The sequence below is a fragment of the Peromyscus leucopus genome, chromosome X, assembly GCF_004664715.2.
Source record: "Peromyscus leucopus breed LL Stock chromosome X, UCI_PerLeu_2.1, whole genome shotgun sequence".
In the NCBI taxonomy this organism is placed as follows: Eukaryota; Metazoa; Chordata; class Mammalia; order Rodentia; family Cricetidae; genus Peromyscus; species Peromyscus leucopus.
This window is the reverse complement of record NC_051083.1, coordinates 31,264,170-31,277,038: the sequence shown is the minus strand read 5'-3', so window position 1 is coordinate 31,277,038 and position 12,869 is coordinate 31,264,170. Positions and strand designations below refer to the sequence as shown.

General features: G+C 40.8%; 1 protein-coding gene across 3 annotated transcripts in view; it reads right to left on the bottom strand.

Moving 5' to 3' along the window:
• The window catches only part of Txlng (taxilin gamma), a 57,115-nt gene that overhangs the window by 3,335 nt on the left and 40,911 nt on the right, over positions 1-12,869 (bottom strand). For 2 of the 3 annotated variants that reach the window (XM_028887782.2, XM_037199189.1), the window contains 5 exons: positions 11,067-11,261; positions 7,922-8,041; positions 6,955-7,029; positions 3,630-3,722; positions 380-475 (listed from right to left, as the gene is read on the bottom strand). In XM_028887782.2, coding sequence (XP_028743615.1) covers positions 380-475; positions 3,630-3,722; positions 6,955-7,029; positions 7,922-8,041; positions 11,067-11,261 — 579 coding nt within the window. Of the gene's footprint in view, positions 1-379; positions 476-3,629; positions 3,723-6,289; positions 6,331-6,954; positions 7,030-7,921; positions 8,042-11,066; positions 11,262-12,869 lie in introns of those variants that run through there. The other variant, XM_037199190.1, reaches the window with a different exon arrangement.

Genomic DNA, 12,869 nt, shown 5'->3' with positions numbered 1-12,869 from the left:
TTTGTTTTGTTTTTAGAGACACAGGGTTTCTCTGTCTAGTCCTGGCTGTCCTCGAGCTCAGAGATCTGCCTGCCTCTCCCAAGTGCTGGGGTTAAAGGCAGGTGCCATCACTGCCTGGCAGAATAAGATTCTTATACATGTGTGCTCCAATATTGTACAGTTCTCTCAAATTTGTGAAAATGTTACAGGAGGAATATAGATTCAAGTTTGAGAAAACATTGATTCAGAAGATGCTCGAATTAACTGGCAATAAAATGCTTGATCCTTCATTCAGGACCCTCTATCACTATCCAGCTACCAGGAAAGGCATCAGTCTATTCAGTAACTATCATATTCTATGTATAACTAACGACACATCCTATCTCAGGAAATATCTTACCTCTTCAGCCATCTGCAGAAGTGCTTTATTATTATTTTCCCATTTGGTGCGCCATATCATTGTCTCTTTTTCCAGTTTTTTAATTTTCTTTGTCATCTGTAAAAAAAAAACAGTTAAATTTTCTTTATATATGTGAATATATAAAGACTGCATGTATGTATGTGCACAACATATATGCCCGGTGCTCTCAGGAGGTGAAAAGAAGGCATCAGATCCCCTGGAACTGGAGTTATGGATGGTTGGGAGCCACTGGGTGGATGCTGGGAATTGAACTCCAGTCCTCTGCAAGAACAAGTAAGCTTAACTGCTGAGCCATCTTTCCAGGCCCTAAATTCCATTTCTTTTTTTTTTTCTCGAGACAGGGTTTCTCTGTGTAGCTTTGCGCCTTTCCTGGGACTCACTTGGTAGCCCAGGCTGGCCTCGAACTCAGAGATCCGCCTGGCTGGGATTAAATGTGTGCGCCACCACCGCCCAGCTCCATTTTTTATTCTACCAGCTGTCCTATCACAAAAAAGCTTTAATGTTGTTCCCCTCTGTCACTGTATTTGCCTCACTGAGCTGTCGGCTCTCTTGTCTTCAAAGACTAAAAATTGATATGCTACGATAAGCTCCAATCATTTGAAAACTAAAGTGGAATTTAATTAATACTTCTTGAGAAATTAAAGTTATGTTTTACTTATCTTCCCAACTCATACCTTGAATTTTGCTAAAGATAATAAAGTAGGCCCAAAAGAATCAAGGGAACACTTTCTGTGTGGTGTGTGGTGGGGGGTGGTCTCATTATGTAGCCTTGACTGGTCTGGAACTTGGTATGACCAGGCTGGCCTCAAATTCAGAAGTCTGCTTGCCCGTGCCTCTGGATTGTTAGGATTAAAGGCATGTAATATCATGCCTGGGCAAAGGAACATGCTTTTTTTTTTTAATTAATGCTTTATTTCTTTTTTTTTTTAATTTTAGATTTATTTATTTATTATACATACAGTGTTCTGCCTGCATGTGTCCCTGCAGGCCAGAAGAGGGCACCAGATCTCATTACAGATGGTTGTGAGCCACCATGTGGTTGCTGGGAATTGAACTCAGGACCTCTGGAAGAGCAGCCAGTGCTCTTTAACCACTGAGCCATCTCTCCAGCCCGCAAAGGAACATTCTTAAACCTCTGCTACAAGAAATGTTGAGAATGAAATTTATCTATGCCTATCATTTGGTCACATTCTCAATATTCCTTTGTCTGCTGAATTCACACAAGCTATGATTTTCAAGTCAGGACACTGAGCCAGGTGCTGTTAAAGGAACCAACAAAGCAGACCAGATGTCTTCTACTGGTGGCTAACACAACAAACGAGGAAAAAGGTGGTGGAAGGAGCTCAGGGAAGAAGTGAGTTAAGTACTGACCCACAGTGATCTATATTTTTCCATCCCACAGGATCTTCCACAAGGATAGCAAATTTGGGGTATCCCTGTCTTGAACTGTGTTCCACTTCAACAGTGAGCATGTGCTGGAATTCAGCTAATACTTACTGTGCCTAACAGTTACCCCTCGATCGGATTATCAACTCAAAGGACTGGTAGGCAGAACAAATCTGCTGCTCATGGAATTCTCCAGATTACTAGGTCTAAAAATACTTCAAGGTGGTAATCTGAGCACTTTTTAGCTCATGGTAATTGAGCACATGTTTAATGAGCCAAACACTATCTGAAATTGGTGTACCTTTTTTATTTTCTTTAAAGGGCCAGTAAGGTGTTTGCCACCAACCCTGATGGACCTGTTTGGTGTAAGGAGAGAACCTACTCACAGAAGTAGTAGTCCTCTGCCCTCCACACATGTGCCAGTGCACATGTGCATACACACACAAAGTAGATGGGGAGCACAAAGTCAGAACTTGTTTACAGTCACATTTTAAAAAGATTTATATTTTATTTATGTGTGTATCTATGTGCACATGGCTGTGGGTGCCCATGCAGACCAGAAGAGGGCATTGGATTTCCAGGAGCTAGAATTACAGGTATTTATGATCTACTTGACATGGGTACTGAAACTGAACTGAGCCCTCTGCAGGAGTGGCAGGCACTATTAACCACTGAGCCATCTTCCAGCTCCATAGTTATTTTTAGTTGAGTATATTCATGTGTCTGGGGGTATATGCACATGAGCAAAATGCCCACAGACAGCAGAATAGGGCATCAGATCACTTGGAGTTACAGATGGTTGTGAGCCACCTAACATGGGTGCCTTGGGAACAGCAACCAGGACTCCAATGCAATGGAGACATTGACTCAGAGCATGCATTTTTTTTTTAAGATTTATTTATTCATTATGTATACAATGTTCTGCCTGCATGTACACCTGCAGGCCAGAAGAGGGCACCAGATCTCATTATTGATGGTTGCGAGCCACCATGTGGTTGCTGGGAATTGAACTCAGGACCTCTGGAAGAATAGCCAGTGCTCTTAACCTCTGAGCCGTCTCTCCAGCCCGAGCATGCATTCTTGGCTACTATGTAAGATAGAATAATAGTCATGGCTTACACTGTACATTATACTTTTCATGTACATTATACTTTTCAACACTACTTGAAAAAAATTAGCCACTATAGTTTGATGTGGAGTGTACCAGTAAGCCCCAGTTATCTGGGCTGGGAGGCTGAGGATTGAGGCAAGAGAACTGCTCTAATCCTAGAGCTCAAGAGCAGCCTGGGCATCAGTGAAACTCCTAAAACATAACAAAAAATGGGATGTGGTAGGGTAAGCTTGTAGAGTATCAGATATTCAAGGTCACATCAAATTCTGCTAGTCTGATCTACAAGAGCTGTTTAATGTGGGCAAGAAAAGGAATTTTTTTTTGAAAGGATTGGAAGTAAGCCTGTTAAGAGATTGAAAAGGCCTACTTCTAATAAAGAAGTGAGCAGGGAATTGGTGCCTTTAATCCCAGCCTTTGGGAGGCAGAGGCAGGTGGATCTCTTGAGTTTGAGGCCATCCTGGTTTACAGAGCAAATTCCAGGATACACAAGGCAATTCTGTCGTGAAAAAAAAAAAAACAAAAGCAAACAACAAAAAAGAATTTGCTATAAATAAGGAAAAATCCTAAAAGTATAAAGATAACTATTTGGGGGCACACTAAAGAATAAAGTGACTAAATATCACCCTGTATTTGGAAAAATAATATCACAATATAAACTCAACCCAAGTAGTAATAAAGAACTCATAATATCCCTTTTACATTTCAGTCCACTAAAAAAAATTATACAAATACCTTTTCCATCTCCTGCCTGAAAGTTGTAAAAAGTTCATTGCTTTTTGCCATAGTAGTCTGGAATTCTTCAAACTTATCCATATAAAGAGAAAGCTACGGAACAAAATAGAAAGGTCAGTTATTCTGAGTTCCAGGCAAACAACTCAAACTCTTAAACTTTCTACACGATGGTGTTTGTTATAAATTACAGAACAGCAAACATCCACTCTCTGGATAGCAGACAGATGGCTAAAATTCTAATAACTCACAGAGATCTAATACTTGGGAAGCTCATTGCTGCTAACATAGATTTAAAGTGCAGAAACATTAGCATTAATTCTAACCCCATTAAAACTCAATGGGTATTGCAGTTAGAAATTTCACACACCTGCAAATGCTTTGAACTACCCCTCCCCACAATGTGAATATTAACCATTTTTCTGCAAAGTTCTTAGCTTCATTATCAAGGATCAGGCAGAAAGGTAGCTGGGGATAGTGAGATGATTTAGGGAAGAACAAAAACTAAGAAACACTCTTTAACTTGAAGGGATTTGTATTCAAGATGAATTAAAATTAAATGTATAAACTATACATATAAAATTTGTATATAATATGTATAATATATATAAGTTTTTTTTTGTTTGTTTGTTTGTTTGTTTTGTTTTTCGAGACAGGGTTTCTCTGTGTAGCTTTGCGCCTTTCCTGGAACTCACTTGGTAGCCCAGGCTGGCCTTGAACTCACAGAGATCCGCCTGGCTCTGCCTCCCGAGTGCTGGGATTAAAGGCGTGCGCCACCACCGCCCGGCTATATATAAGTTATAAGAAACCAGTCATCACCTCAACCTTTACTCTCCTTTAGGAAAACCCTCTACAGAAGAGAGGACATAGTGTGAGAGTCAGAAGAAAGGAAAAGCTTTATGTTCAGGAGGGAACCCTTCAGAGATGGTCTGATATCATTACAAGGAAACAAGTCCAGAGGAAGAGAGTCTTTTCTGCTCCCGAGATTATGAAATATGCCTGAGATCACAAAATACACCGAAGTTGAGGGGCAGGCTGGAAAGACGATTAAGAGTGGTTGCTGTTGTTAGAGAGGATCTGGGCTTTGGTTCCCAGTGCCTGTCTGCATGGAAGCTCATAACTATCTGTAATTCCCTTTTCTGACTGCACCAGGCATGTACATATACATAGGGGGCATTTGCTTAGCATGTGCAAGGCCCTAAGTTCAGTCCCCAGTAATCAACCAAATATGGGAGGAGAGGAGTGAGGAATACATACAGTTCACTAGATACCAAAAGACGATGTAATTAGTGATGAGAAGAACTATTATAGATAACATCTAACAAAATGTGGGAGGCTGAGATGGGATATGATGGAAGTACTTGGAGCATATGGGAAGTACTTGGAGCAGGTGCTGCTGTGGGGGAAGCAGCAGCAAAGTTCATCAGGCTAGAAGTGATCACTGGGAGACAGGCAACAAGCAGTACCTGTGGAAAAGTGTAGGGAAATAACAGGAATAGAATGCTGAAGATTGAGCAAAAGCGAGTGGAGTAGTTGTTACTCTCTAACAATGCATCTGAGGCTGACAGCCTGAAGTCAGGGACAACCGTGGTGCTCAAGTTGAGGAAGAAACTTGGAATTAGACACTCCAGTAGTTTCAGTGATGCCTGTTCTAACTGAAGATAGGGCATACAAAGAAAGGTTGTCTCTTGACAGTTCAATGTTGGCCCACAGTAGTGAACAACACCACTTCGACTTGATGGCTAATAAGATATCACAGTAAAAAGCAGCAAATGAGATCAACTCTCGGAAAGGATGGTAATGTTCAGATAATAGAAAAAGAAGTGACAGCAGGGGAAACAGTAAGATGGCACAGGTCAGATAGCTTATCAACATCTGCAGAACATGGACCACATCCACATGGATTCTCATGTCCATTTATTTGTACAACTGAATGCATAGGACTCACAAGTAATGGATTTGAGTTTCCTGCCAGCCTTCTGGCATGACCATAACCTATGGTGAAAGTTCCAGAGACTTCTGATAGATACCTGTTAAAATTTGTACTCTTAAATTAGGCTAGTTTTGTCAGGTACTTGGGAGGCACAGGCAGGTGGATCTCTGAACCAGCCTGGTCTACAGAGATAGTTCCAGGACAGAGCTGTTAACACAAGAGAATCCCTGTCTCAAAAAAAAAAAAGAATAGCTTTGTAAGAAGTTAATGTCACCAATACTGTAAATTGTCCTACCCTAGCCCCAAAAATAGTGTTCAGAAGAGGAGGTGCTTATAAATATTCATGCCGAGCCGGGTGGTGGTGGAGCACGCCTTTAATCCCAGCACTCGGGAGGCAGAGGCAGGCAGATCTCTGTGAGTTCGAGGCCAGCCTGGGCTACCAAGTGAGTTCCAGGAAAGGCGCAAAGCTACACAGAGAAACCCTATCTCAAAAGAAAGAAAAAAAAAAAAGATTCATGCCAGGCATAATGTCTTAGTCTATTTAGAGTTATTTTATTTTTTAAGATTTATTTATCCGTTACGTATACAGTGGTCTGCCTGCATGTATGTCTGCAGGCCAGAAGAGGGCATCAGATCTCATTATAGATGGTTGTGAGCCACCATGTGGGGGCTGGGAATTGAACTCAGGTCCTCTGGAAGAATAGCCAGTGCTCTTAACCTCTGAGCGATCTCTCCAGCCCTAGAGTTATTTTAAAAAGCCTTGCAATAAACCTGAAAAAAAATTTCAATAAACCTAGTTAGCTAAAAGGGAGTATAAAAGTACAAACACCTAATTACACCTATTAAGACAGAAGTCTGTCTTGTACCTTCTCCTCAAGTAAAGAGATGGATGGTACACACTACTCTTACAATGACTCCAAACGTTGTAACAGAACACCTACAGAATCCAGAATGAAAAGGGAGGGAAAGCTTTGGCTAAAAGCATATCACAAAACTACCTACAAGTGGAACTATGGTTATAAGCAGTTTTAAAACAGTTTAGGTGCTAAATTGGCACAAAACTACAAATAGGTTAAGGTGTGTGAAATTCTATAACATTCTTTAAATCTGGAAGCTTGTCAGTTTCCTTTAGTGGGAAATAAGAACACAATGAGAGCCTTTAAAGATGGATAACTAATCATCCCACTTGGGTTGAGATTTGGGAGTGGGAGCCTACTAAGATAGGTCTTTTAGTACTAAACCAGGGACACTCAAATTTGATGAAAAGAGACTTCAAAGAGATAACCTTGGTTAGCTCTTGCTGGGAAGAGGCAAACCATGTTAGAGGAGATTCAAGATATGTATTAAATGAATCCTTTTTCTTACAGATTCTGCTATCCCCAACTATGGAGTTACCTGCTGTTTTAGTTGTACTTCTTGCTGTTTCATTTGTTCATATTTGTGCCTGGATTCTGTTGCCTCTTTTAGTAACTAGAAGACAGAAACATTCTTGCAAAAGTACTAATAGCAATTGCAAATGTGAATATAATGTCAAATCATCATGCAGTTACACAATATCTTTTTCACTATTTTAGCAAGAATGACTACCCTAAAAATGGAATACCTTCTTTCCAACAGTTGCCATTTACATTCACCTTCCATCATTATGCTTTTTAACAATGCTTACAGAAGTAGAAAGACATCTTTTACTATTTATTTAAATAGGAAAAGGTACTGTGGAGGCCTAAAACAACTTACAATATTGAGGGTTTAAGGGTGGTATTTAGGTTGAAAATAATCACGTCTATATTAGCAGAAAACATAGCTAAGTACCTCAAACATGGCTGAGAAAGCTTCTTTACTCCCTGAGGAGCAAGATAAGACTGGGTAAAACAGTATGGAGAAAAGCAATGAAATTAGAGAACAGGTTTCTGAGCATTTACAAAAAGAAAAAGAAAAAAAAAAACTAGTAGAGACCTGGCAGTGATGCTTCAGTTGATAGAGTACTTGCCTAATATGCACAAAGCCCTGGGGTTCAATCCTCAGCACTTTATAAATTGGGTGTGGTGGTGCAAGAGGAACTCAAGGTCATTCTCCAGCCAGGGCTACAATATGAGACCCCAAGTAACAAACTCACAAAATAAAGTTACACCAATTAAATAATTTCCCTAGTGTCAAGTTGTTAAAAAACAGAACCAGGGCATATGGTGGTACATATCTTAATCCTAGCACTCAGGAGACAGAGGCAAGTGGATCTCTGAACAGAAGCAGCCAAAAGCTTTCTAGAGCTAATAATTAACTATCATACCCCATGGGTGACATTAAATGTTTTAGTTAAAATACTGAAAATACCTCTTTTTTTTTCTTAAGGAACAGAACTTACAAACTCTCTCTCTCTCTGATGTTTTTCATCAGCTTCTTTTATCAGCTGTGTTGTTTGCTGAAGTTTGGCATCCACAAGTTGCTGTTGCAATTCCTTGTGCTTGAATACTTTATCAATGTGCTATGAAAAAAGAATTCCTTCCATCACTTCATGAATAGAGGACCACAATGAGGAGGAAATACAAGATGTTACAACACTCTGCTTACCCTGCTTTCCTATTAATAATACCACATAACTAACAACACTAGGTCTTTCTGTCCCTATACCTACAGCAGTGTTTGATACCACCTGCAAGAACACTGCCCTGTTGGAGCTAGGCACCACCACCACAAGCTTTGAAATTTTTATTTTTGCTATGTACTGAGAAAGTCAAATATCAAGACAAAGGAGATCAAACTAATAGATCCATACACACACACCACTTTTTTTCTGCCCATTCCTTTTTTTTCTGCCCATTAAATTTTACTAAATTCCTCAATTGAGGGCATGAGGAGTCAAAGCCAAGCCAAGGTAAATCAACTAGGTAAATTTCTGTCCTATTAAGTCTCCATGCCAGTATCTGATACAACCATACCCAGTTTGCTTAGGAACCATATAAGGTGCTTGGTGCCTAACCAAACATTTGGAAAAAGCTTGTATTTCCAAAGAAAACTGTTAAGTGGCTAGCTACACACACCGAAGCCATCAAAACATGCCACCTTGGAAGTGCAGAATTAGGATTCTTCCAGTTGCAGTATCAATGTGACAGGGAGAATGCTAGTGGGTGATAAGGAAGCCGAGGTAGTAACTTGGCAGATTATTTTTTTCATTTATGAATTTGAACAAACAGTTCTCTAATTTGCTACATCTATGAAAAAACAGCCCATTAAACAATAAAACTAAAATAACCATCTTAAGAAAATTAGGACCAGGCCTGACCTGGTCTGGAGGTGCATGCCTTTAATCCCAGTAGGAGGATCTTTGAGATTTTGAGGTCAGCCTAGTCTACATAGCAAGTTCCAAGACAAGCCAGGATTACAGAGAAAACCAAAAAGAAAGAAAATTAGGGCTTTAATAATTTAATAATGGCAAAACTTTATTTAATAAGCTCTTTAATAATAAAAAGCAGACCAAGGAAATCCATAGTTTGGAGACGAGACATAAACTAGTGAAGTAGACAGACTTTATTTGGACTTAAGTCAGACTTTTTAAAAACAGGAAAGTAGGAGTGGTTAAGAGATCTTGCAGAGGACCCAAGTTTGTTTTCCAGTACCTTTGATGGACAGCTCACAAATGCCTGTAATTCCAGTTCCAGTGAGTCCAATACCCTCTTCTGACCTCTTGGGGCACCCCCCCACACATAAATTTTAAAAAGATAAGATGCTAACTTCACTTTTTTTTTTTTTTTTTTTTTTTTTTCGAGACAGGGTTTCTCTGTGTAGCTTTGCGCCTTTCCTGGAGCTCACTTGGTAGCCCAGGCTGGCCTCGAACTCACAGAGATCCACCTGGCTCTGCCTCCCAAGTGCTGGGATTAAAGGCGTGCGCCACCACGCCCGGCTCTGAGTTTTTGAATTTAAGACCACTGGTTGCTCTTCCAGAGAATCTGGGTTTGCATCCCACCCAGCACTCACATGGTAGCTTACAACCAACTATAACTCCAGTTTCAGAGGATCTGACACTCTCTTCTGGCTTTATATGCACAGACACACGTGCTAACAGAACACCCATACACAAAATAATTTTTAATGAGTTCAAGCCATAGGAGCTAGGGACATGGCTCAGCAGTTAAATCCAACTACTGCTCTGAGTTTGGTTCCCAGCACCCACCTTGGGCAGCTCACAGTCACCTATAATTTCATTTCCAAGGAATCCAATCCTCTTCTGGCCTTTGTGGCCACTGCACTTGTGTACAAACCCACATCCAAAGACAAAACATACATATATAATTAAAAATATACTTTTGAAAACTCAAAAAATATTCAGGCCGGTAGACAGTGAGACACTGTCTGAAAAACAAAACAAAACAAAAAAGCAGGACACTTGTTAATCTTAGCACTCAGAAAGCAAAGACTGCATCTGCCACAAGTTCCAGGCCAGCCAGGAATATATTGAGTTTCAAGTCAATTATTTAAGACAACAAAACCCCCACAAAAGACAGAGGTCTGGGATATAATTAAGTGATAAAACCTTTTCCTGGGATTGATCCCAGCAATAAAAGGTAAATAAAAAATAGGGTTGGGGGCCAGGTGGTAGTGGCACACACCTTTAATCCCAGTACTTGGGAGGCAGAGCCAGGAGGATCTCTGAGTTCGAGGCCAGCCTGGTCTACAAAGCGAGATCCAGGACAGGCACCAAAACTACACAGAGAAACCCTGTTCTCGGAAAAAAAAAATAGGGTTGGGGGTTGCTAGCTTAGTAGCAGAAAGTCCTCATAGTATGGCCAAGGCCCTGGATTTGACCACTAGCACTGCAAAAACCTAAGTAGAAAAGAAATAGTTTTTTAAATGTAAAGCTGAGTTGGGAGGTTCAAACAGGAGGCCATGAATTGGAAGCCACCCAGGGCAACAAGCAAAACCCAATCTCAACGAGGAGAAAAAAAAAAAAAAAAACCTAAACCTGAAACACAGATGTAATGAAATGGCTATAGATATATAGTATCTATAGCCATTTCATTACATCTGTGTTATATAGATTATCACAAATGTCTTGAGATGCAGGGTATTCTGGGACTAAACATTTATTCATTATTAGTCCAGATAAATTGCCATCTTCTAGTATTACATGGAACTAGTTCTTGACAAGACTCCTGGAAATTATCTTACCTATTCATGCAGATGGACTCTCAATTAATCCTTCTGGTAATGGGGTGGTTTGATCCTTTCCCTAGTCAATAAACCTTCTACTACACATGAACAATTCTAAAACACCCTGCAGCAATACTTTGTTTTGTTTTGTTTTTTGAGACAGGGTGTAGTTTTGTGCCTTTCCTGGAACTCACTTTATAGACCAGGCTGGCCTCGAACTCACAGAGATCCGCCTGCCTCTGCCTCCCGAGTGCTGGGATTAAAGGCGTGGGCCACCACTGCCTGGCTAGCAATACTTTGAAGTAAACAGCGAAGTTACCACTAACAGTGAGAAGTTGTGAAAAGCAATAGAATGCTATTACCTCTTCCCTCAGTGCATACTGCTCAATGAGCTTCTTCAGCTTCTCTCCCAGTTCGATGTTCTCCTGGCGGAGTTTGGCATTATGTATGTCATGTTGTTCCAGTTGGGCTTGGATTTCATTTAGAGTAATCTGGAAATGTGCTGTTGCTTCTTTACGTCGTTCTTCTTCCTCTCGTGCCTGCTGCATATTTTCCTCCTTATTACCCAAAAGAATTTCTGTTACTAGCAGACCCATGGACAAAATGCTCAAAGAAGCTGCTGTTGCCAGGCCTATGATCCTAGCTACTCGGGGCTGAGAAGGAGATTCCAAGTTCAAAGCCTGCCTGGGCTTAAAGAGTGAGTTAAAGAACAGTTTGGGCAACTTAGTGAGACCCTGTCTCAAACAAAAACTACAGGGTAGGGGAAATGGTTCAGTTGGTAAAGTGCTTGCTGCCCAAGTCTAAGGAGTTGAGTTCAAATCTCTGGCACCCATATAAAAAGTAGGGCATGGCAGCCTGTGCCTGTAATCCCAGCTCTGGGGGAATTCTACATGCATATCCACACTACTACCCTGAACACACAAATGGACACACACACCAAAAAAAAAAAAAAAAGTAAAAAGGTTGAAGATGCAGTTGCCTAGCAGGTGGAGAGGGGGAAAAAGCTGTGACTGCCCTGAAGCATTGTTTTTAAGGTACAGTTTGTCCCCCTTACTTAGGCTCATTTAAAAGCTTATTTAAAAGCATACTTCTTTTTTTTTTTTTTTTTTTTTTTGGTTTTTTGAGACAGGGTTTCTCTGTGTAGCTTTGCGCCTTTCCTGGAGCTCACTTGGTAGCCCAGGCTGGCCTCGAACTCACAGAGATCCGCCTGGCTCTGCCTCCCGAGTGCTGGGATTAAAGGCGTGCGCCACCACTGCCCGGCTAAAAGTATACTTCTTAATCAAGGTGGTGGTGGCACACATCTTTAATCCCAGCACTTGGGAAGCAGAGGCAGGTGGATCTCTGAGTTCCAAGCCAGCCTTGTCTATGGAGCAAGTTCCAGGACAGCTAGAGCTGCTATACAGAGAAACCTTGTCTTGAAATAACACAAACAAACAACAACAACAAGCATACTTCTTTTCTCTTTTCCAATACAGAGTGTTGAGATATACAAAGAGTCCTAGTTATATCAATTGACTGTGTACTGGAACAGGCTTCTTGATAATCACACAAGGACTTAGCTTAGATCAGTCTGAGCAAACAACCCCTCCTTCAGTTTACTTTCTAGGTCATACCTCCCACTCTTGAGAGGTCAAAAGACCAATATCATCCTTACTTTAAAAAGCTTACCTTCAAGTTTATTTTATTAGTCGATTCAAAATCATTAGTTATAGGGGAAAAATACCTCCTATAGTTAAGTAGGATTGAAACAAGGGCCTTGAGCACACTAGGCAAGTGCTCTACTAGTAGGCTATATCCCCAGTCCATTTTTTATTTTTCATTTTGAAACAAGATCTTATTAAGTTGCCCAGACTGGCCCTGAACTTGCTCTATAGCCTAAGCAGGTCTTGAACTTGCAATACTACTGTCTCAGTCTTCTAAGTAGCTATGGTTATAGGCATGCACTGTTAGTCTAGGTACCATCTACTTTAAGATCTTATTATAAAGGTTCAGGGCTGGAGAGATAGCTCAGTGGCTAAGAATACTTGTTCATGCAGAGGACCTTGGTTTGATTCCCAGCGCCCATGTGGTGGCTCACAGCCATCCATAACTCCTAGTTCAGGGTAATCCCCATTTCTGATGCCTGCTTCTGACCTCTACAGCCACCAGTTACGTACTGGTTCACA